The following is a 23,577-nucleotide window of genomic DNA, read 5'->3' on the forward strand; positions in this document are numbered from 1 at the left end:
CATGTTTAATCCACCGGTTATACAAGAAAAATATGTATATTGTGATGCAGGGTCAGTTTGATTTTCAGTACAACTCATGTACTGATTAATTTGTGGGGCGTTTGCTCAAATAGACACATTAGCAGCTGCTACCAGTCTTAAAGGGTTTTTATTGCCAGTTTAATTAAGTTGTTTACATCTGTACAGTATAAAGGCCTGTTCATAAAACTCAAAACAATTATAAGAAATGCCTAAAATGTATTTATGTCCTGTAAATGTTCGTAGTTCGCTTGCCCTGAGTTTCAAACAGAACAGAAACAAGGGGGGCATGCGTGTGTCTCTCAGTTTTCAGATAGAACATGCTCACAAAATTGAACAGCAGCAACATAGATATCACAGCCAAAGGACTGGGATATAGCTCTTGGGTCAACAACTTCTCTTAAAGCTGCCATTTGTCCATCAGTCAGTGGGCTTTCTGTGTCTGGGACGATGACACTGGAGTAGCCATCAGCAGTAAGTCCACTGTTTTCCCACTCAATGTGAGGAATATCCATACCCTATCAAAGCAAAATAGAAAAACCTTACTTGTTTGCAGTATTATTTATCCTAATGGCTTTATGGCACTTACTGTAACCTACACTTTTGTAAACCACTTTGCTAAATATTTATTAACTTAAAGGAATACTTGACCGATTAGCATAAGGCTTTGTATCCGTAGTATCTCGATAGTATTTTCAAACGAATGTGCGTCGTTTCCTCATATTCCTTTGCGATGAGAACTTCTCGTCGCAGTGGGATATGAGGGACCGACGCACTTTTGTTCGAAAATACTACCAGGATACTACGGATACAAAGTTTAATGCTGATCAGTGAAGTATTCCTTTAAGGCCAGCCTTTGGTAAGGGAGTATTGACAAACGTGCATTGTCTTCATAACTAATGTTTGCAAGCAAAAATGTATACTATTGAAAGCATTCAAGTTGTACATTTGGTACATACCTCCATATTTTCTGGGCCTTGAATTGGGTGATGGATTCGGCCCAGCTCCCACAGCTGATTAGGGGTCATATGGCCTTCTGTTCTTATTGGATGATTGTCCCAGCCACAGCGGAAAGTGTCCAGGGAATCTTGCAGCCGTGGCAGGAACACATAATGGCAACAGAGGAGGTGTGTAGCATTGGCGATGTTGAGGAAGCCCTCTTCTTCAAGGTAGTGGAGAACATCATAGTAGATGTTTGTGACAGCTACCCACAGGTCTCTCCAAAGCCTCTCGATTCTGGAAAATAGTGAAGTTCAATAGGAACCTTTAAACTTATGTACAGGGAAAATTCATCAGATTGTTCAATGCATAGTTGTGTTTTTCTTTATCTACTTTATTTGTTTAGAAGAAGAAACCATGTTTAATGGAATATAATGTCACTGCATTCTATCAAAACAGAAGTGACATACAGATGTAATTCCAGACCCATTGCCCAGCAAAAAACTAACTTATTTTTTTGCAGCAAGAAAAAGGCTGTTGAATTTGCAAGGAGGTTGCTATTCAGTACCCTTTAACTGACAGCAGCTTCCACTGGAGACTTTCAGCTCACACTCCTCAAATAGTTGTCCTGCTGCAAGCTGATATACTGTATTTTTAGCAAATAATAATGTTCTTGCATGGCAGCAGTGAGGTGGTATCTTTCAGCTAGCATTATCTGAAGTTTTGGACTGACCGTTGATTGTGAACACTCTTGCCGGATATGAAGCTGCCCCTTCCAGTGCCACGGACTGTAAACATGAGGCGTGCAATGTCTACATTTTCCACACCCTGATCAGCCCGTACCCTTGAAACAGAGTAACATTTACATGAGTTATTTTTTTTATATACATCTCAACAAAACATTAATGTGGAACATGATGCATGCTTTTAACTTAGTTATAAAGGGTACCCCATTATATCTATATAGATTTAAAAAAAAAAAAAAAAGATCTATACAGTCATACAAAAATAACTGAAATTGTCTCGGTTACTAACATAACCTCGGTTCTCTCTAGAAGCGGGAACGAGTGTTGCGTAAGCTAGTTTATCCGAGCCCGGTATTTATAGCCATAAGCCACGCCTATTTCGGTGGGACATGACCTGCCAAGGTGCTGACATCACTGGCGGCTTGTCGATAGGTTGCCGCAGAGCAGCCAATGGGCGCGCGAGCCAGCTCACCTAGGTCTGCTTGCTGCTGCAATGTGTTGACAAGAAATGAAAAATTATGGATAATTTCCATAATAGGTTTTCCCGTACAACACGAGAGTACTCTCGAAAGACAACCTGTATAAATGGCTCCTGAAGTACCGCATGATCTTTATACAATTTATACAAATATAGAAACAGTGTTTTAGGCAAATACCACACAAAAGTGTACTTTTGGTTATTTCAAAGAGGTTTAAAACCATTCAAGCATGACTGTAAAACTTAAACATTCCTAAGTAAAATACTTACCTAAGAGGGAAACCAAACTTCTCCACAGATTCTTCGAAGAATGCCAGGGATGTTGCAGCAAGGTTGTTGGAAGCTGCACCAAGATACATAATCTGCAGTACAATGCAGTTTTACTACTTGGATGAAACACAAATGTATATAAGAAGGTCAAACGTGTACTGTGTATTTATCACTGAATACTGTGCTTACCTTCCGTGAAAAGCCATCTATGCCACCAAAGATGACAATGTTGTAGCTGTAGGAAAACACACATACAAAAAAGATAAATATAACTTAGAGAAAATGTTAGTTGTTTGCTTTTTCACAGGTAAGCTTTTGAAAAAACATCTGAATTTTAACAACTGCAAAATGAAATACAGCAATTTCTAAAACCCTGGATTATTACTGTCATTTTTTGAAGCAATCAAAAAGTAATTTAGTATGTCAAAGCACTATTAAATAAAGATGGTATGCTGAATAGGCCTATACAAAAGTATAATTATTTGATTACAATATTATCTTACAGTTTTTAATTAATCTGTCCTTTGTCAATAAAAGGACTTTAAAAACTTACCGGATTAGTTTATGATTTGTATCAATGTGCATCAAGGACTGGGGGCTAGGAACGGAATAGGTTCTTCGAACTATGCAACCTAAGTTTGTAATTCGGGATATGACTCCGATGGTGTCAACACGGTGCATGGAAGCTCTGACCCGTTCATACTGCACCCGCAGTCCTTGAGCTTGAAGAAGTCCTTTCACCATTCGATATCCAGAATGAGGCTGCCTGGATTTTATGTCTATCACACACTGGTCCAACTCTTCATCTGTCAGAGTGCTGTACAGTGCCCTAACTGAGAGATCAGCCTCAGCCATGCGTCGATGGACTGTTCGCCTCGACACTCCCAAAAGCGCAGCTATGCATGGGATGGACAGATTAAGGTCCAAAAGGCTGGAAATGTACTCCAAAGACAGGACCATTCTCGGTCGTCCAACTGGTCCTTGCTCAAATTGTACAGTTTTACAGTGTTGCATATTTTTTTCTTTTTCTACATTTACAAGGCTATGTAGCTCTGTCAAGGCATCTAAAATAGGCTGTGAAACAGCTACATGACTGGATATGGCATTTAAAAACACAAATTCTTGTGTGCTAATGAACTCTAAGTAGTCCAAATCCAGAGGCAATTGTCCAAGAATATGCTCTAAACGAGAGCGGAGTCGTTCCAAAATGTGGTCAAGCAGCCATTCCTTAGAAACAAAAAAATGGAAGTCAGAAAAAACAGCTGCATTAATGAACATACAGTAATTACATTTCAAATCCTAACATTCTCCCAACAGTTTAAATGCGGTTTCAGGGCTCAATATTCAGCAATATGTTTAAAGCAATGGTTATTATCTTAGAACTATGATAAGAGTGTATTAGTAACTTAGTAGTAGGCTCGTAGTAAATCACTGAAAACTCACACAACGGATGAATCCCCAACTTTAGCTTATTAGCTTACCATGACTTATCCAACCGATTCCCTAAAGCTAATATATTCACTCCAAGTCTGGCGTGATGTAACTTTATCCTACTCTGAAAAGCGTTTTATGTGGGATATCATTGACCAGCCTACAGGTATGGTCAGTATAGGTAATCTGCATAGAGAGCTGTTTATATGACAAATAGCCCGCTGTAACGTTACGTTATACTCAGTGGTGTAGTAGTCTAGTTTTTTGTAGTGAGTATACCGTGATACATCGTATTCAGCTGACAATTTTCACACACAACATTTTTTTTTTTAACATCATGGGCACAAAATACAAATTAAATTTTAGAAATGGTGTTTTTTGGGGGGGAAAATGGTGTTAATGTTTTGGCAAGTTTACTGTTTGAATTAAAACCTGTATGAAAACTTGTGTGATATTCCTTTTTTTTTTTTTAAGTATCTTAAATTATTATTAGTATTATTTTAAAGTACATTTTACTGTGCAATTTCTTTCATAATTTCTTTGAGTTAGACCGGACCTTTATTTCGGTGGGTTATAGACATTTGAGTTTCTGTGTGTTTTAATAAACTACTGTATTATTATGCCTAAAGTTACTTGAAGTAGACTATACTGTACTCTACTGTGTAATCGCAATATATTTCTGTTATAATTTCCTCGCGATACCGAACTTTTATTTTGACAGGTTGTCGTAAAGACACTAGTTCTGTGTGTATATGATACAAATGAATGACGATAGTTTTATCAAAAGAATTGGTGAGATTCTCGTGAACTGACTCTCATAGCAGCTCTGTCATGAAGTTTACATGTAGCCTACATCATGTCCTCATACAGTGAAACGCTGAAAACACCACGAGCGTCCAGTGTGTGTGTGTGTGTGTGTGTGTGTTATTAGAGCACGCATTGAGCGCTCATTCTCAGTAACGTTAACGTTAGCTTATAACGTGTTACCTAGCTGACTGTCTACAAAGAGAGACGATTCACACAAACCATAGCTGTGTTCCTAACATAATTAGCAACAACATACTTCTGTCGAGCCCTGAGTCTGATTGTACATAAACAGCAAACTTACTTCATTTCCCCTGGAAGACATCTTAATACCCTCCGTGCCGATCGACTTCTTGGATGATTGGATCACGAGTCATCACGACAGACAGGTCGTCGTGCTCTGATAGGCGCTCAACTGTTTTTCCTATCCTGGGTAGCCCGGATGTTACCGTCTGAATATTTAACTTGAATTTTTCGATCTGAATTTGAGCAGTCGAATTAGACCGAAGTTTTCTTTGAAAAATATGAACTTGAAATTTGAGATCTGAATTTGAGCAATCAAATTTAATCAACCTGAATCTATTTTATCTGAAATTCTGCAAGTTGATTTTTTTTTTTGTATCTGAATTTGTGAGCATTGAAAAATATTAATCGAAATTCAGGTTGAGAGGTAAATTCGAATGGTTTCCAAAGTAAAATAATTTCAAAGGGGTGAATTCAGAGCAAAAGAAGTTCAGATAAAAGTTTTTAAAACTAAAATATTTCAAAACTAAGTATTCAGTGGCTGTTAAATTTCAAATAATTATGTCTCTAATTTGCTTCCATAGGAGAGGACGCTGCTGGTATCGATACTGTAGAAAAGGAGCATCGCATTGTTTCAGATATTTCAGTATCGATACATATCGAAATATTGATATTTTTGACAACGCTAATTTAGACACAGTTGCTCCCCTGCGCTTAAAGAAGATTAAAGAAAATAGTCCAACGCCATGTTACAACGAGCACAAAACAACAGCCAGAAAAATGGAGCGTAGCTGGAAGAAAACAAAACAAGAGGTTTTTCGCAATTCGTGGAAAGAGAGCATGATCGCATTCAGAAAGGCTGTAAAAACTGCTAGATCTGCTTATTTCTCAACTCTCTTAGAAGTAAACAAACACAACCCTAGGTATTTCTTTGATACAGTGACTAAATTAACCAAAAATAAAGCTTCAACTTCTGATGTTTGTAAACAGCAGTAATGACTTTATGAACTTCTTCATGTGTAAGATTGACAATATTAGGAAGAAAATGATAACCATGCAGCCGTCTTCTACAGTAGCACATCAGACAAAGCATTGTAGTGACACTGAGGAAAAATTACACTCATTCACTGCTATAGGAGAATAAGAATTGGCTAAACTCGTGAAATCATCAAAATCAACAACATGTATGCTCGACCCTGTAGCGTCTGGAGCCTCTCTCTCATAAGATCAAAGAGTAGTCAAGTCCACTATAAACACCAGGGGGCTTTCAGCCGCATATAAATTAAGTTCTTGTTGCCAATGAGTCTGAGGTAGATGGCACCTTTGACGGTTTTGGGGCTCGACTGAGGCATTGCAGACCAATCCTCGAAGAGCCAGAGTAACTTCAAAGGAACCGCTATCAGATCACATGTCTCTAATCCTACCCCTTCCCACACACACACACACACACACACACACACACGCACACACACACACACACTCACACACACACACACTCACACACACACACACACACACACACACGCACGCACGCACGCACGCACGCACGCACTCACACACACACACACACACACACACACACACACACACACACACACACACACACACACACACACACACACACACACACACACACACACACACACACACACACACACACACACACACACTTTTATGTAACTTGTAATTAAACCATACCAGAAATATATATGATGATCCCTTTTTATATGAATGTTGACCACAAAGTATGTATGTGTTTGTGTGATGTTAAAGTCATCTTAAATGCTGAAATTGCTCTGTAAAGAATATTCCTGCTTTTAAGCCTCAAACCGAAGCATGTTTGGTATGTAAATGTTTCTCTGTCTTTGTCTTAATCTATGGTGCAAAGTATATGATTATGAGATGTACCATTAGTATGTTTATCCCTGTTGGAATAAAAAGTTGCTAATTCTGGCCTGCCACAAGGACATTCCATTGAGTTATAAAATTCGAACAAAGAAACTTTGGCCCGCCTAAAGTCCACGCCTATGATTGGCCAGTTCAGGAAACATGGGCATATGTTAATTAGCCTTAAAAACACAGGACAGGACCTTAGTCTTATCTGCTTCCTCTTGTCTTCGCATCTTCCTCCCGTCACGTCTGCGCGGCTCACGGGGCTTCGGCCCATCAGAACGCGCTCCATCACTGCGCATGAGGAACTTTCTCAGCTCGGACGAGATTAACTTTCCCTTCCAAGACACTTGCTCGTAACCACCTTTAAATTTTCCCACGGACAACGCTCCGGAAGAACCAAAAGGAGAGAGAGCTTCAGAGCACGGACACTCTGAGAAACGTAATCGCACGCATCTTGCTTCACACAACACAAAGAAACCATGCAAGTATCAATTCTATCGAAATTTAGATGCGTCAAGATATTGTACCCCTGTTTAAGGTGAAAATGGTTCTTGCTGGCTCTAGTGGTTATGTTTGTGAAAGTGTTGGATCGGACCCTCCCATACCCTTCTTCCTTTCTTCTCATCATCTTTCGTTACTTTTCATTATTCTGTATATACATGTATTCTTTATTTAGTCGTATGTAATCGTAGTATCAATAATTAAAACCATTGTATCCACGTTTTGATTGTCATTGTTGTCGCTTACAAAACATGAGTCCCTTTAATGTCAGATCTAAGCTACGAGCTCTCATAAGTATCTTTGAGTACTTTAATTACCCCAATAATTCAGAGAGTTTATTCTTTCTGGCCAGAGGAATAACCTCTTCGAGGATTTGGTAGAAAAGAGTGAACTTTGAGAGAGTTGATAAAAGATTGTACTGCTCGTTCGTTAAAAGGAACAGATTAGAGGAATTTTGAATCAATTCTTAAAAAGGTTACTCTGTAAAGATTTAATATACTCCGTAGTTAATTGCAATCAATTGTTGTTAACCATATATATATTGCATACAAACCTAGGTCAGGTATTTCCCTTTTGGGTAATTTAGAGATTTATGATCTGATCATAACCCTCTATGATTGATCATAAACAACTAAATATTAATACCCATAATTCCCTATAGAGCTAATTTTAATTAATAATATATGTGGCCAAAACGCTACAACTCTACTGACTAGCTAGGATATTAAAAGAGATGCTACCAGAGGTCATATATCCTCTTCTTAAAATCCTTAATTCATCTTTGTCATTAGGATATGTACCGAAAACTTTTAAGTTGGCTATTATTAAACCACTTATTAAAAAACAGCAACTTGATCCTACAGAATTAGTCAATTACAGGCCAATCTCAAATCTACCCTTTCTGTCAAAAATACTTGAAAAGCAGTGTCCTCACAATTATGTTCCTTTTTAGAAAGAAATGGTATCTGTGAGGATTTCCAGTCAGTATTTAGACCGCATCATAGTACTGAGACTGCTCTCATCAGAGTTACAAATGATTTACTCTTATCATCTGATCATGGTTGTATCTCTCTATTAGTGTTACTTGATCTTAGAGCTGCATTTGATACTATCGACCACAACATTCTTTTGAATATACTTAAAAATGATGTAGGCATTATTCGAATTGCATTGGTATGGTTTAAATCATACTTATCTGATACTTATCTGTTATCAGTTTGTAGCAGTAAATGAAGAGATGTCACACCGAACACGAGTTCAGTGTGGAGTACCGCAGGGCTCAGTGCTAGGACCGCTACTCTTCACCCTGTACATGCTACCACTGGGAGATATCATTAGGAAGCATGGCGATAGTTTTCATTGTTATGCTGACGATACTCAGCTCTTTCTTCACGCCCTGATGAAACTTACCAATTCACAAGATTAACGGAATGCATAGCAGATATAAAAAATTGGATGACTAGTAATTTCCTGCAATTCAATTCAGAAAAAAAGGAATTTTTAATTATTGGACAAAAAAGTTTCATAAGTAGTAACCTAGAATACTGTCTAAAACTTGATAGGCTGCTCTGTCAAGTCCTCGTCGCCAGTGAGGAACCTGGGTGTGCTCTTTGATACCAATCTCTCATTTGAAAGCCACGTTTCTAGCATCTGTAAAACTGAATTCTACCATCTTAAAAATATCTCTAAATTATGGCACATGCTCTCAATGCAAAATGCTGAACAGTTAGTTAATGCGTTCATGACCTCAAGGCTAGACTATTGTAATGCTCTACTGGGTGGTTGCCCTGCTCGCCTAATAAACAAACTCCAACTGGTCCAAAACGCAGCAGCTCGAGTTCTTACTAGAACCAGGAAGTATGACCATATTAGCCCAATTCTGTTAACATTGCACTGGCTCCCTAATAAACACTGCATACATTTTAAAATCTTGCTTATTACTTACAAAGCACTAAATAGTTTAGCTCCCCAGTACTTGAGCGAGCTCTTAACACATTATACTCACGTCTATTGCGGTCTCAAAATTCTGTCCAGTTAATAATACAGTGAATATCGAAATCAACTGCAGGCGGTCGATCCTTTTCCTATTTAGCACCTAAACTCTGGAACAGTCTTCCTAGCATTGTTCGGGAAGCAGACACACCCTGTCAGTTTAAATCTAGACTAAAAACACATCTCTTTAATATGGCTTACACATAAAACACTTTTTCAATTAAATGATTGTTAGGGAACACTTTCAATAACACCTGATGTACCCGTTACATTATCAGAAGAATGGCATCTACATTAATGTTAGTCTCTCTGTTTTATCCCGAGGTTTACTGCAGTCAGTAAGATCCGGGCCGTATCCAGATCAGATGGTGGACCTGCGCCCAGACATGACCAACGCATGACCCTGAAGTGTCTGCAGAGACTGTGTCAATTAGACTCTCCCTGAAATTACCTCATCGACACTGCATCCTCAATTAACCCGTCTCCGGCGTGATGACTCCAATCGTTCACATATTCCTATTTAATAATTGTTTGATCAATACGTCATCCTCAAAAAAAACGTCTCCGGCCTGACGGCTCCGATTTTTCGAATATTGCACTTTAATAATTGTTTAATCAATACGGCATCCTCAATAAACCTGTCTCTGGTGTGATGAAACAAGATCTTTTGGTATAAGTCCAATTAAACGTTTCCTTCCTTTGGTAGGATGGAGGATTCAGCAGATACTTTGTTGTATTTGGAAAAGTGTAATGATTATCTAGCTCTTTGTTACTCTCAGGAATGTTTTGCATTGAACCACTCGAGATTCGTGGGATGTGGCATGATTGGAAATAACAACCTGGGACAAGTTTGAGCAGAAGTTTTGAATTGCTTTTATCCCCGAGAATTATGACGATACATTGGCATAGTAAATAAGAACTTGCTTAAGAGATTTTGCTTATATGTATCGATCTCTTTGTAAACGTTAGAAACCTTACATCGAGGAAGAGGAAATTATAATGTTTTTCAAAAACACAAATCCTCACCTGGCTAGTCAACTAAGATGTAGTAGTGCAAAAAGAATAGAGAAAATCAACAGAACTATGAACGGAGGAGAGAATTTGTCAACAAAAAAAAATCTCAACCTAAAACTCCACATACTTCTACGGGTCATCACAGCATTTTGCATCCCATTGTTTCCAATTCTACTCCCTCTGTGCTTTGCTGGATTTGTAAAAGTGCTCACTCTCCTACAACTTGCCCACTACTAACATCTTCTAACAAAAGTATATCATATAATAAAGTACCACGCTCCTCATCTGTTCAGAATTACTAGAAAAGAACAGAACATCCAATTGTGAGTACTCTTACTCATTCTGGTTCTTCCAAAGGTAAAACCTCTAAATCTGATCCAAGATTTTCTAATTCCAATGTGTCCATTCCCCAACAGCAAGATGTTTCAATATCCATTGGAAATTGTGGTGCTTACATTGACACTGGTTCCTCTTATACATTGCTATCTGACAGTCTTTGGAAAAAACTAAAAGCAGCTACCGATGAATTGAACCTATGGACTAATGGACCTTTATACTTGGCTGATGGTAGTGCACTGTAAAACCTAACAGTTGTATGTACTAAATAAAAATGAGTTCACTGCACTCAAATATTACAGAATGTTGTGTGGACACAATGACTGAAAATGAACTCAAACTGAAAGAGTTATAGAACATTTCTAGATCCCAGCATGATAACTGGATAATAATTGTATTGTTAAGTGATTAAATAAGTGGTAATTGCGTATTGGTGGTTACACCTGATGATGGCAATGAGCAGAATCACTGAAGGAAAGAGAAACACAAGAACTACAACTGAATTCAGCCACAGCTTTAGATTAAATCAACTGAAGGATAAAAGAAGACATTAAATCTCTGAAGATCTCAGCAGAGGAGGATTAAACAACTCCACAAACAGCATTACCAGATTCACACATTACTAACCAGACTAACTTTATTTCTGTCATTTCACCATGATGGTGTTCAGTGTTTGCTTTTGTTGGGATCTTGACCCTTGAGCAAACATGTTTTGCTCTGGCTGCTTTAACTGTGTTTACGAAGCACATTTGTTATAGTAAGAAAAGCTAAGAGAAAATATGATCATCTGGGGTTGGTTGTTTTTTGCTGATGATATTATTGTCCTGTAGTGACTGAATCACTGATCTCATTCAGAGTCTAATGCTCTGGTTATAAAGGTTTTATGTTATAATTTTTTTTGTATTATACATAATAGAACCTATGTGATTCTACAGCACAAGATCCAGGATAGTTGTGGTAATCGTACAATATGCAGTATATAAATGAATAAAATTAATGTACAAAAGGTTTTAATCTACAACAATACTCGGATACACACCGACATCAAGAATCAGAGTATGAATCTCAACAATGGTGACAATAAAAAAAAAAAAACAGATCAACTTTGAACATAAAACAAGCAACAAAAACATCACAACAAACACAGCAAAAGTAAAAGCAAATAGTAAGAATCAAAGAAAATTAGTCACATTTCAGATGCATAATTTATTCATGCCACAATGCATGCTGGGACCCATGAGGGAGTTTTGATCGGTGGTACCCAGCATGCACTGCAGCATACGATTTTCATTGATTGTCACATTGTTGAGATTCATACACAGATTCTTGTCTCTGTGTGTCTAAGCAATGCCATAGATTAAAACCTTTTGAGCTATTCAATTAGCCTATTCAATTAGCACAACAGTGCTGGATCTCGTGCTGTTGAATCATGTAGCCACCATTATGAATAATACTAAAATTAACAACACAATACTGCTATAACCAGAGCATAAGACTCTGAGTGATATCAGAGATTTAAGCCATTACATGATGATTATACCAACATCATTGTATAACCAATATCACCTAATCACATTTTCTCTGGGCATTCCATAACATAACACATGTGCTTATACAAACAGTTAAAGCAGCCAGAGAAAAAAACTAATATTAAAGATTTAAGGGTCAAGAGCCCAACTAAAGCAAACACTCATCTCCATCATGGTGACATAAACTATTATTTTCATTAAAACAGAAATGACATAAATAAAGTCAGTCTGGTTAATAATTTGTGAAGCTGGAAGTGCTGTTTGTGGAGTTGTTTAATCCTCCTCTGCTGAGATCTTCAGAGATGTAATGTCTTCTTTTATCTTCTGTTATTTCATCTAAAGCTGTGGCTTAAGTCAGTTATAGTTCTTGTGTTTCTCTTTCCTTCTGTGATTCTGCTCATTATCATCAGGTGTTCATCACTAATGCGCAATCATCACTTAATTAATCACTTAATTTCTTGATTGCAATGAGTGTCTTATTTTAGTGAACTCAATTGAAATAAGTTCAAAGCACTCATAACTATTGTTTTCTAAATTAAGGTAATCAGTGTCCTCAAATGTAATGAGTTAGCTTAACTTACTAGATCTGATTTGTGTGTGCTATTGTGAGCTAGCAGTAACTGCAAGCACTCTGAGTTCATTTAAAGTTTGTAATTTCAGCTGTTTTACTCAATGTTTTCTGGCGGTCTACAGGAATATTATTTTCTATGACATTTGAAGAGGTTTAATTTTAATTTTACATTAAGTTACTAGTTTTACAGTCTCCATTTTTGCATTTTGAAATAAATATTTCTATGTGCTATATTCCTCTGTGTTGTGTTTGTTTTCTTTTTCTGTTCAGAAGAGAACTGAGCCTTTAAATCTCCTTTGTAAAAGCTTTACGAGGCATAAATAGTCCTCACTTCAGGTGAGCTCACAGAAATAGTTAACTGACAAGTACTAAATGTTTTATACCATAAAACTTCAAATAATAGCCGAGTCCCAAATAGACGCCTGTCTCTTTTAAACGCCTGGTGTGACGACAGATTTGGGTAAATAAAGGCCGGTCTCAAATAGAGGCCGGGTCTGTTTTTTAGTATCGGGCTGTATTTGATCTTCTCAAACCCGTCAGATCGTCTGTTCTATGTTTTGATTATATTTCACGTGACAGACGGAACCGTTCATGAACGACTTCTCACTATGGCAACATAACAAAGAGGTTAACGAACTTTCAGTCTTCAGTTTTTCTTAATTCTCTCAATACCACCATGGAGAAAAGTATAATTTGACATTTAAGCTGACAGTTGTCAAATTTCAAGCGTGGGTAAAGCTGGATATGGAGCGGCTGAAAAATTCCTTTAATGCTTGCGCGCAGACGTGCGAGTGTGTTTGTGTGTGCGAGGGAGAAGGAGGAGATATATTTCATTAACTTCGGGATGTTATCCTTAGGTATGTGGCCTGACAGTAGCTTCTGATGGAAGCGAGGATCACCTTATCCATTGTTTCAAAGAGGGAGAGCCGTGCGCATCTGGGCGGGATCTGTTAGTGCGAGCAAGGCAGGCAGAGTTGCGGAGGCTGGAGAGGGAGACGAGGAGGAGGAATGAACTTGTAATTGAAAATCGCGGGGATGATGATAGTGATGAATAGAGTAATTTTCTATCACATGATTGCAGTTGTTTTACATGGTAGCCTTCATTCTTTCTTGTTGATGTGTTTCGGGCAACAAGTTCATACGCTCAATGGATTTTAGCGGTAACTTATATTGTTCTGCCCATTGCTGTCACATCGTTTCGTTTTTTGTGCTGCCAATAATCTAAGACATTTCTTACATTAAAAATAGATAAATAGGTAAATAGAAGCCCGGGCTATTATTTAAAGTTTTACGGTAACTACCTGAATTAATCATGAATTACAGTATGAATACATGTTAATAAAGCATTTATTAACACACTGAGTAACTATTATTATATGTCTAAATAATAAGATTTATAAATGTACATTTAATTAGTTTATTAATCCTTTACTTACACTTTCTAAATGATCTTATGAACCACTGACAACTCCTACATAACTGCTTTGTAAATAATGTAATACTTAATTTAGAATTTATGAATTGATCATTTATAAAGTATGAACATACAATTATTAAACACATTATAGATATGCTTATAAATCAAGAATAAAGCATTCATAGCTGTATTTAAAAAACTGCCTATTAATGTCTATTAATGCTTTATGAATGATTAATTAACTATTTACTAATGCTTAACTATTGCTTCATAGCGTGTAGTTATTATAAAGTGTTACCAATTATTTTTTTAAATAGGCGCTCTCTTTATAAATAAACCACAGATTTGAGCTTTTTGAGCAGATTTGAGGGAACTACATTCCCACCTGAAAAAGTCTTAAAACTACATTTTGTGACACAATAGTAGTATTTTTAAATTATGCAGGGTTTCTCATCACGTCACTTTACCACGTGACAGCAGCAAGCAGGCTCCTGATTGGTTAACGCGGCACGAATTGACGCCAAAGTTCAGATTTTTCAACTCGGGCGTCAGACGCGAATTCGCTTCAAACGCGTGAATGCAAAAAAAGCACCACTTGCGCATAACGCGCGAATCTCTCAAGAAGCTCAATTTGGGTCATTCGCGCGAACTGGATGCACGAATGAGGCAGAATCGCATCCATCGCGGCACGCAAAACGCGTATATCGCGCCGCAGGACCTCCAGACGTGTGTCAACGTGCCTTTCCATTGACTTAACATGGAAATCACTCGTGCCAGACGCTCTATTCGCGTTCGGTGTGAACGCAGCATGAGGCGAGATGACTAACAAGCAGAGTCCTGCAGGCGGGCAGGTACCTGCAGGTACCTGACGGGTGAACCGCTAATTTTGATGTAACGGGTGGGTTCCACATGTTACAAAGTTCGTAGAATACGAATACTGTTTCACAATATCAAAGCTATCTTTGGCTGGGCTGTGTAGTTGTAACCACCTCTTAGCTCTGGTCTCTGTTTTGGTCTCTGTTTGCACTTTGACTATTGAGATATTGCACTTAATAAGACTAAGACAAAGACAAAACTGTGTTGTTTTTTTGTTTTGTATACTGTTTCTATTTATATGTTCAATTTGTGGAAAGGAGTTCAATTAGGAGGTCACACCTCAATCAGACGTTTTGGAAGCTCATAATTCATGTATAGTAAGGTCTGAAGAAATCAAACAGGAGAGATGCCAGTGACTTGAGTTTAGTAAAACCTTTTACAGTGCTTGTATATAGTTGTCTTTCAATGCTTTTCAATGCATTCATACTCAGAAAGTAGAATGGGCATTCATTACAAGATGATTAGTTAAAACATTACAAAATGCACCTGCAGATTATTTTTCCAGTCATGAATTTTGTCAAAAATCTCATCTTCTGAACCCAATCTTGTGTCTCTTCTCTTGAGCTAAGTGTCTCGTCACACCCCTACTAGACAGCTGTTAGGGCTGACAGAGGTAGAAATTATATTTCACAACAGATCTTGTATCTTATCTGTTGTTGTTTTATCCTCATAGACTCTCGCTTTTCCTGCTGTTATCGGACTTGACTTCCTTTTTTTCAGTGGAATGCAGCTTGATGTTATGAATCGGATGTATTGGTTTCAGGATGATAAGAATAAACATTTTTTCCAGAAGGAACATCATTGTTACGAACTGCTCTGAGACAGAAGGGTTGAGAATCCACTCGCAGCTTTATTTGAGGGCAATCCAGAGGCGTAATCCAAAGTACAGGCAGGGGTCATACACAGACAGGCAGTCCAAACAAAGAAACAAACAAACAAAAACAAAACAGGCAGGGACCAGAGGCAAGAGAGTAATCCAGGGAACAGGGCAAGAAATCCAAAACAAGAAAACCAGGAGACAAGAAAACAGGAGAATGCTCGGAATTGCAGCGTAACACTAAACAAGACTTCGCCGTGAGTAAATGAATGACCAAGGTATAAATAGACAGGAAATAACAGGATGGTGAGACACAGGTGAAATGCAATCAGTGAATGAGGGACAGGTGAATGTGATTAGAGAAAAGTGATGATGAGTCCGGGCAGTGAGTTATGGGAAATGTAGTTTGTGAGTGATAATAGTCTTATGTGTGGAGTGCCCTCTGGTGGCTCTCAAGGGCACTCCAGCTGGTGATCGTTACATAGCCCCCCCTCTAAGGAGCGGATTCCAGACGCTCCTAAAACTGTCACGGAGGGAGGAGGAGCGGAGGCGGACCCGGGGGCAGGATGGAGGGCCAGGCCCGTGGAGCGGGTAACGACCTGGAGACTGCGGCAAGCTGGGAGGCCGCGGCGGATCAGGCTGTGCAGGCGACCAGGGCGGATCAGGCTGTGCAGGCGACCAGGGCGGAGACGACCCTTCAGGCGGCCAGGGAGGAGACCATGGCACAGGAACAGACACCGGCTCAGAAACAGGACCAGACACCGGCTCAGGAACAGACACCGGCTCAGGAACAGGACCAGACACCGGCTCAGGAACAGACACCGGCTCAGGAACAGGAACAGACACCGTGTCAGGAACAGACACTGTGTCAGGAACAGGAGCAGACACCGGCTCAGGAACAGGAGCAGACACCGGCTCAGGAACAGGAACAGACACCGGCTCAGGAACAGGAGCAGACACCGGCTCAGGAACAGGAGCAGACACCGGCTCAGGAACAGGAGCAGACACCGTGTCAGGAACAGGAGCAGACACCGGCTCAGGAAGAGGAACAGACACCGGCTCCGCGAAGACCATCTTGTCCTGGGACACTGGTTCGGCAAAGACCATCTTGTCCTGGGACACTGGTTCGGCGAAGACCATCTTGTCCTGGGACACAGGCGTGGAGTCGGCCATCTTGTCCGAAGACACAGGCGTGGAGTCGGCCATCTTGTCCGAAGACACAGGCTCGGCGGCGGCTATCTTGTCCGGAGACACTGGCTCGGCGGAAGTGACGTGAAGCTCAGTCTCTGGATCGGCAGAAGTGACGTGAAGCTCAGTCTCTGGATCGGCAGAAGTGACGTGAAGCTCTGTCTCTGGATCGGCAGAAGTGACGTGAAGCTCTGTCTCTGGATCGGCAGAAGTGACGTGAAGCTCTGTCTCTGGATCGGCAGAAGTGACGTGAAGCTCTGTCTCTGGATCGGCAGAAGTGACGTGAAGCTCTGTCTCTGGATCGACAGAAGTGACGTGAAGCTCTGTCTCTGGATCGGCAGAAGTGACGTGAAGCTCAGTCTCTGGATCGGCAGAAGTGACGTGAAGCTCTGTCTCTGGATCGGCAGAAGTGACGTGAAGCTCTGTCTCTGGATCGGCAGAAGTGACGTGAAGCTCTGTCTCTGGATCGGCAGAAGTGACGTGAAGCTCTGTCTCTGGATCGGCCAAAGTGACGTGAAGCTCTGTCTCTGGGCTTGACAGGACCAGCGGTGAAGAGGGCTTTGAGCTGGACAGGACCAGCGATGACGAGTGCTCTGAGCTGGACAGGACCAGCGATGAAGAGGGCTCTGAGCTGGACAGGACCAGCAATGAAGAGGGCTCTGAGCTGGACAGGACCAGCGATGAAGAGGGCTCTGAGCTGGACAGGACCAGCGATGACGAGGGCTCTGAGCTGGACAGGACCAGCGATGAAGAGGGCTCTGAGCTGGACAAGACCAGCGATGAAGAGGGCTCTGAGCTGGACAGGACCAGCGATGAAGAGGGCTCTGAGCTGGACAGGACCAGCGATGACGAGGGCTCTGAGCTGGACAGGACCAGCGATGACGAGGGCTCTGAGCTGGACAGGACCAGCGATGAAGAGGGCTCCGAGCTGGACAGGACCAGTGATGAAGAGGGCTCTGAGCTGGACAGGACCAGAGATGACGAGGGCTCTGAGCTGGACAGGACCAGCGATGACGAGGGCTCTGAGCTGGACAGGACCAGCGATGAAGACTCTAGCTTGGCGGGCATGACGCATACTGCCTTGGCTTCGGCAGATTTGGCGTGAAGTGCGGGCTCGGCTGGACTGGCGTGAATTGCAGGCCCGACTGGACTGGTGGCCATGTCGTCCGAAGACACATGCATAGCAGATGCAGTGGGTATGTCACTATCCTTCTCCATTATACCCACTGTAAAAGCAGAACCGCTCAGTTGCAATGCAATGTCAATGTACTTTTTTAGAGAGCAATTAGGATCATGCAAAGGCATGATAGAACTGAGTGGCTCAGATAGTCCTCCTCTGAAAAATATCATGAGGCATACCTCGTCCATTGAAGTCAAATGGGCCAGCTCAATGAAGTCCTCTACATAGTCCTCGATGGGGCGATCTCCCTGACGGAGACGAATTAACTGTGCTGCTGGATTCATAGTGGCGAAGTCTTCTGTTACGAACTGCTCTGAGACAGAAGGGTTGAGAATCCACTCGCAGCTTTATTTGAGGGCAATCCAGAGGCGTAATCCAAAGTACAGGCAGGGGTCATACACAGACAGGCAGTCCAAACAAAGAAACAAACAAACAAAAACAAAACAGGCAGGGACCAGAGGCAAGAGAGTAATCCAGGGAACAGGGCAAGAAATCAAAAACAAGAAAACCAGGAGACAAGAAAACAGGAGAATGCTCGGAATTGCAGCGTAACACTAAACAAGACTTCGCCGTGAGTAAATGAATGACCAAGGTATAAATAGACAGGAAATAACAGGATGGTGAGACACAGGTGAAATGCAATCAGTGAATGAGGGACAGGTGAATGTGATTAGAGAAAAGTGATGATGAGTCCGGGCAGTGAGTTATGGGAAATGTAGTTTGTGAGTGATAATAGTCTTATGTGTGGAGTGCCCTCTGGTGGCTCTCAAGGGCACTCCAGCTGGTGATCGTTACAATCATGAGTGGACTATGGAGTCACAGGTTGATTTGTTCTCTGCTTTAGCTCCTTGTCCAACAAAGTCTTCTGATCTGGAAGCATCCTTTAAGTCTCCTGACCCCATCATTAATGATGTCAACTTAAAAGAGTATGAAAAACGATGTCTTTTTGCACAAATAGATGCAAACGCTGATGTTTGTACCACAAAGCTGGGATGCACTAATGTGCTTACTCACAAAATCTTTCTGACACAAGAAATGCCCATTAAGCAGTCTTATCGTGCTTCCCCATCCAAAGCATCAGGAAAGAGCACATTAGTGAAATGTTGAAAAATAAAATAATTGGACCCTCATCTTCAGCCTATGCTGCTCGTGTGGTTATGAAACCTAAGAAAATAGGGGGATTTAGTCTCACCAGCAGGAGTGCAGGCTTATTGGAAAAACTGAAAGGTAGTAAGTTTGTGTGGAGTGAAAAGTGCCAAGAATCTTTTGAAGCTTTGAAGAAACATTTTGTATTGCCACCAAACTTGGGACATCCTATGTTAGTTGGGTTGGGTGCAGTACTTGTACAACAAGTGGGAATTGGAAAAGAAGTCATAGCCAGAAACTACCCCACAATATAAAAATAATGTTTGGCCGTTGTTTGGGATATTGAGAAGTGTAGGTATTGTTTGGAAGGGGGAAACTTCACCTTGGTCACTGATCACTTCTCCCTAGTGTGGGTTTTTAAAACCCAAAAGCCCAGCACACACCTGATCTGAGACATTACAAATTAAATGTTGTAGTTGAATATAGAAAAGGGAAGCATAATACAGTCCCAGATGCCCCTGTAGAGAATCTGGATTATCCTTACCAAGCTGTGCTACTTTGCTGTCAACCAAGAATGAAAAAAACCAAGGACTTGCAAGTTTCAGATGATGAGATATGGAAGGCGCAACAAAATTATCCAGCTATCCAATTTCTCTATATGACCATTGTTCCGTACTTGTTACAACCCTTTGTGTAAATTGACAGACAGTTTAACTCCTCCTCTAGTCACCACACTGGACGAAGGTGAATCGTTTACTTCTTTAATGATGACCAAAGGTAGGGTAAAACTGAAAACAAATATATACATAAATGAGTACTAAATCTTCACATTGAGTCTGTTCACATGTTCTAAACAATACACGTACAAATAACTTGTTATTTTACACAATAAAATGGCTATTTAAAGGTTTTTAGTCATAACTTAGCTCAGACTATTCTGTTTATACCACGACCGGAATAAGTGAACATCCGGAAAATTATACAACAATTTTAATAACATTATATCTCATCTTACATGAAAATATTCATCTGCATATATAGATGACATGTTAAAGAACATTTACATACCGACGATGCTCGTTTATAGCTTGAACGTAAGCAGAAGGACTTAGATTGATACACAAACACAAGACGCAGCTGTCTGAAGGAATTACTGAGCGCTTCCTGATGACATCATTCAATGAAGCCGCAGAACAAACGTGACTGAGATTTCTTTAGTATACCACAAGGGGGAGACACCGAGTAACAATACAGAACACTCCCCGTCTGGTGTCCCTGCATACCATTACTTAATATACCATACATGTCTGAAAGGGCAGTAGTAGTCTAGTCTTCGGATGGTAAAAGGAGGACCAACTCTGTAACTGGCCTGAGGAACACTTTAACCCCATCTGTGTGTACTACCTTCACTTCCACTTTGCGGACTCTACCGTCCTTGCTGGGAAACAATTCTGTGATACGCCCTACAGGCCATGTGTTTCTTTTGGCTTGATTGTCCTTAATGAGCACTACACTCCCTTTAGTGAGATTTGGCTTGTCAGACTGCCATTTTCTTCTTGTCTGCAGAGTGGACAGGTATTGTTTCCTCCATCTGTCCCAGAAGGTGTTGGCAAGACTTTGTACCTGTCTCCACTGACGTTTGTACAAGTCTTTGCCATCAAAGTCGCCTGGAAGAGCAAGAGAGGGACCAGTTTTTTGTGTTAACAGAGTTGCAGGGGTGAGTATAAATGGGTCGTCAGGGTCTGTAGACACTGGTACGAGCGGTCTGGAATTTACAATGGGGGTCACTTCAGCCATCAAGGTGACTAGGACCTCATGGGTGATTTTTGAAGACCCAAGCTGTAAGAACATTGAGTCCAAGATCTTGCGTGTCAGCCCTATCATCCTTTCCCAGGCTCCGCCCATATGGGAGGCGTGAGGGGGGTTAAACTCCCACACGCAACCTTGATCTGTAAGAAACCTCTCCACTTTACCATTGATGTTGGAAGGGATCAGTAGCTCATGACAGGCTCCGACAAAATTAGTTCCCCTGTCTGAGCGAGTTGTTTGACCGGTCCGCGTATGGCGATGAACCTTCTCAAGGCACTGATAAAGGAAGAGGTGTCCATAGATTCGATGATTTCGATGTGGATGGCACGAATGCTTTGACAGCAGAAGAAGACAGCCCATCTTTTACTGTCTGCATGACCACCCCGTGTGCGTCGTGAAGAGACTGACCATGGTCCAAAGACATCAAGTCCAACGTACGAAAACGGAGGATCCGTGTTGAGGCGGCAGTAGGGTAAGTCAGCCATTTTCTGAGTTTCGCAGGTGCGCCGGAGTCTACGACAGGTGACACATCTGAAGATAAGACTGTTCACACACCTTTTTCCACCCACAATCAACAAGCCGGCAGAACGAATGGCGCCCTCTGTACAGAGACGTCCCTGATATTGAGTCCGTTCATGATAATGGCGCACAAGAAGAGTGGCAATGTGGTGACGACCAGGAACTATTATAGGTTGCTTCTCCTCGCATCTTATTCTAGCCTCTGTGATGCGTCCGCCCACTCTAATGAGACAGTTTGTGTCAATGAAAGGGCTCAGGGCTCTGATGGGGCTGTCCCGTGGAAGAGGTCTTTGATCCCTGATACACTGCAGCTCTTTTGCGTAAGTCTCCTCTTGGACGGTACGTATGATTGTTTTTTGGGCGTTGGTGAGCATCTCTAACGTGTGATCTTTGGTGCAGTGATGCCATCCTTTGCAACCATCACGAGAATCCTCTGTATTCTTCCTGTAGAGGCGGACTATATGGGTAAGACATGAAATGGCACGGGTGAGTGACTTCCAGCTTGAGAAGCGGCAAAACCGTTGGGACCCAAGTAGTCTCTCCCTGGCAGCTGTACTCAGGGTAGTCACAAGGGGGCGGACATCTACGTCCTGTTCCGGCTTCACTAGGTCAAAGGTGACCTGCTTGTCATGCGTTTGCTCAGGCTGTGACAGGAGAGCTGGACCTGTGAGCCACATGGTGTCTTTAAGGCGTGCTGCTGAGATGAATCTCGTTGCGTGATCAGCAGGATTGTTGTCCGTTGATACAAAGTGCCACTGTGTGGGGCTGGAGAACCTTCTTATCCGCTGCACTCTGTTGTTCACGAAGACATAAAATCGACGCTTTTCATTGTGGATGTAGCCCAATACTACCTTACTATCCGTGAAGTAGCGGATGTCATCTATCTTCATGTCCAGTTCAGCAGTAATGAACTCTGCGATGTCCACTGCTAACACGGCAGCACATAGTTCCAACCGCGGGATAGTCAACTCTGGTCGAGGAGCTAGTTTTGCTTTGCCTAGAACGAAGCTTATATGACAACTTCCATCTTGATCAAAGAGCCTTAAGTAGGCCACAGCTGCTACTGACTTGACTGATGCATCCGAGAAAATGCAGAGTTCTCTGCGTTGGGCTGTGGGTGGGGAGACCTGTGTATAGGACCTTGGTATCTGTAGGTTTCTGAGTTCTTGGAGTGATTCTCTCCATGCTGTCCATAGCTGCTCTTTCTCAGGAGGTAGCGGTGCGTCCCAGTCGTGACAGTCAACTGTTAATTCCCGAAGTATGGTTTTCCCCTGCAACAGGATCGGGGCGACGAATCCTAAGGGGTCATACAGGCTGTTAATGGTTGACAAGACTCCACGTCGCGTAAAAGGTTTGTGTTCCTCAGACACTTGAAACGTGAATGTGTCGTTCTTCAGGTCCCAACTGACACCTAAACTTCGCTGCATGGGGAGATCGTCGGCTCCCGGATCTAGATCCTTTAGGTCGCTGGCATGGTCGTCTGAGGGGAAGGCTGCCATGACTTCTGCATTGTTTGACGCGATCTTATGCAGCCTGAGATTGGAGCGTGCCAGCATCTGCTGTGCTCTTTTGAGCAGATCGATGGCAGCTGAAGCTGAAGGTAGAGATTTTAATGCATCATCTACGTAGAAGTTCCTTTCCACGAATCTTCTGGCATCTCCTCCAAAGGTCTCCTCTCCCTCTTGCGCAGTCTTCCTCAGTCCAAAGATTGCAACGGCCGGCAAAGGACTGTTACCAAAAACATGCACGCGCATTCTATATTCCCTGATATCTCTGTTAAAGTCATTATCTTGATACCACAGAAAACGTAAGAAGTTTTGGTGGTCTGGTCTGACAAGGAAACAGTGGAACATCTGCTGGATGTCCGCTTTGACGGCAATAGAGTCCTGGCGGAAACGAAGGAGCACGCCTAGGAGGTTA

At 41.4% G+C, this 23,577-nt stretch overlaps 1 protein-coding gene across 1 annotated transcript; it reads right to left on the reverse strand.

The window, feature by feature from the left end:
* Window positions 1-130: 130 nt before the first annotated feature.
* On the reverse strand, window positions 131-5,165 carry LOC307137177 (uncharacterized protein). Its single transcript, XM_079834675.1, has 7 exons — window positions 4,991-5,165; window positions 3,005-3,678; window positions 2,641-2,686; window positions 2,452-2,543; window positions 1,691-1,801; window positions 978-1,254; window positions 131-536 (listed from the first exon to the last, which is right to left on the reverse strand). Exons 1-7 carry the CDS (start codon window positions 5,009-5,011, stop codon window positions 321-323), a joined length of 1,437 nt encoding a protein of 478 aa, XP_079690801.1. The 5' UTR covers window positions 5,012-5,165; the 3' UTR covers window positions 131-320.
* Between the last annotated feature and the right edge of the window lie 18,412 nt (window positions 5,166-23,577).

The sequence above is a fragment of the Gobio gobio genome, assembly GCF_949357685.1.
Source record: "Gobio gobio genome assembly, chromosome: 14".
Lineage (NCBI taxonomy): Eukaryota > Metazoa > Chordata > Actinopteri > Cypriniformes > Gobionidae > Gobio > Gobio gobio.

Excerpts from the sequence above, each read along its gene's own strand:
- LOC307137177 (XM_079834675.1), bottom strand. The coding sequence starts at position 5,011 with ATGTCTTCCAGGGGAAATGAA. Across the intron at positions 2,687-3,004 it reads ACAAATCATAAACTAATCCG|CTACAACATTGTCATCTTTG; the intron begins GTAAGTTTTTAA and ends GTTTTCCTACAG. Across the intron at positions 537-977 it reads AAGGCCCAGAAAATATGGAG|GGTATGGATATTCCTCACAT; the intron begins GTATGTACCAAA and ends TTGCTTTGATAG.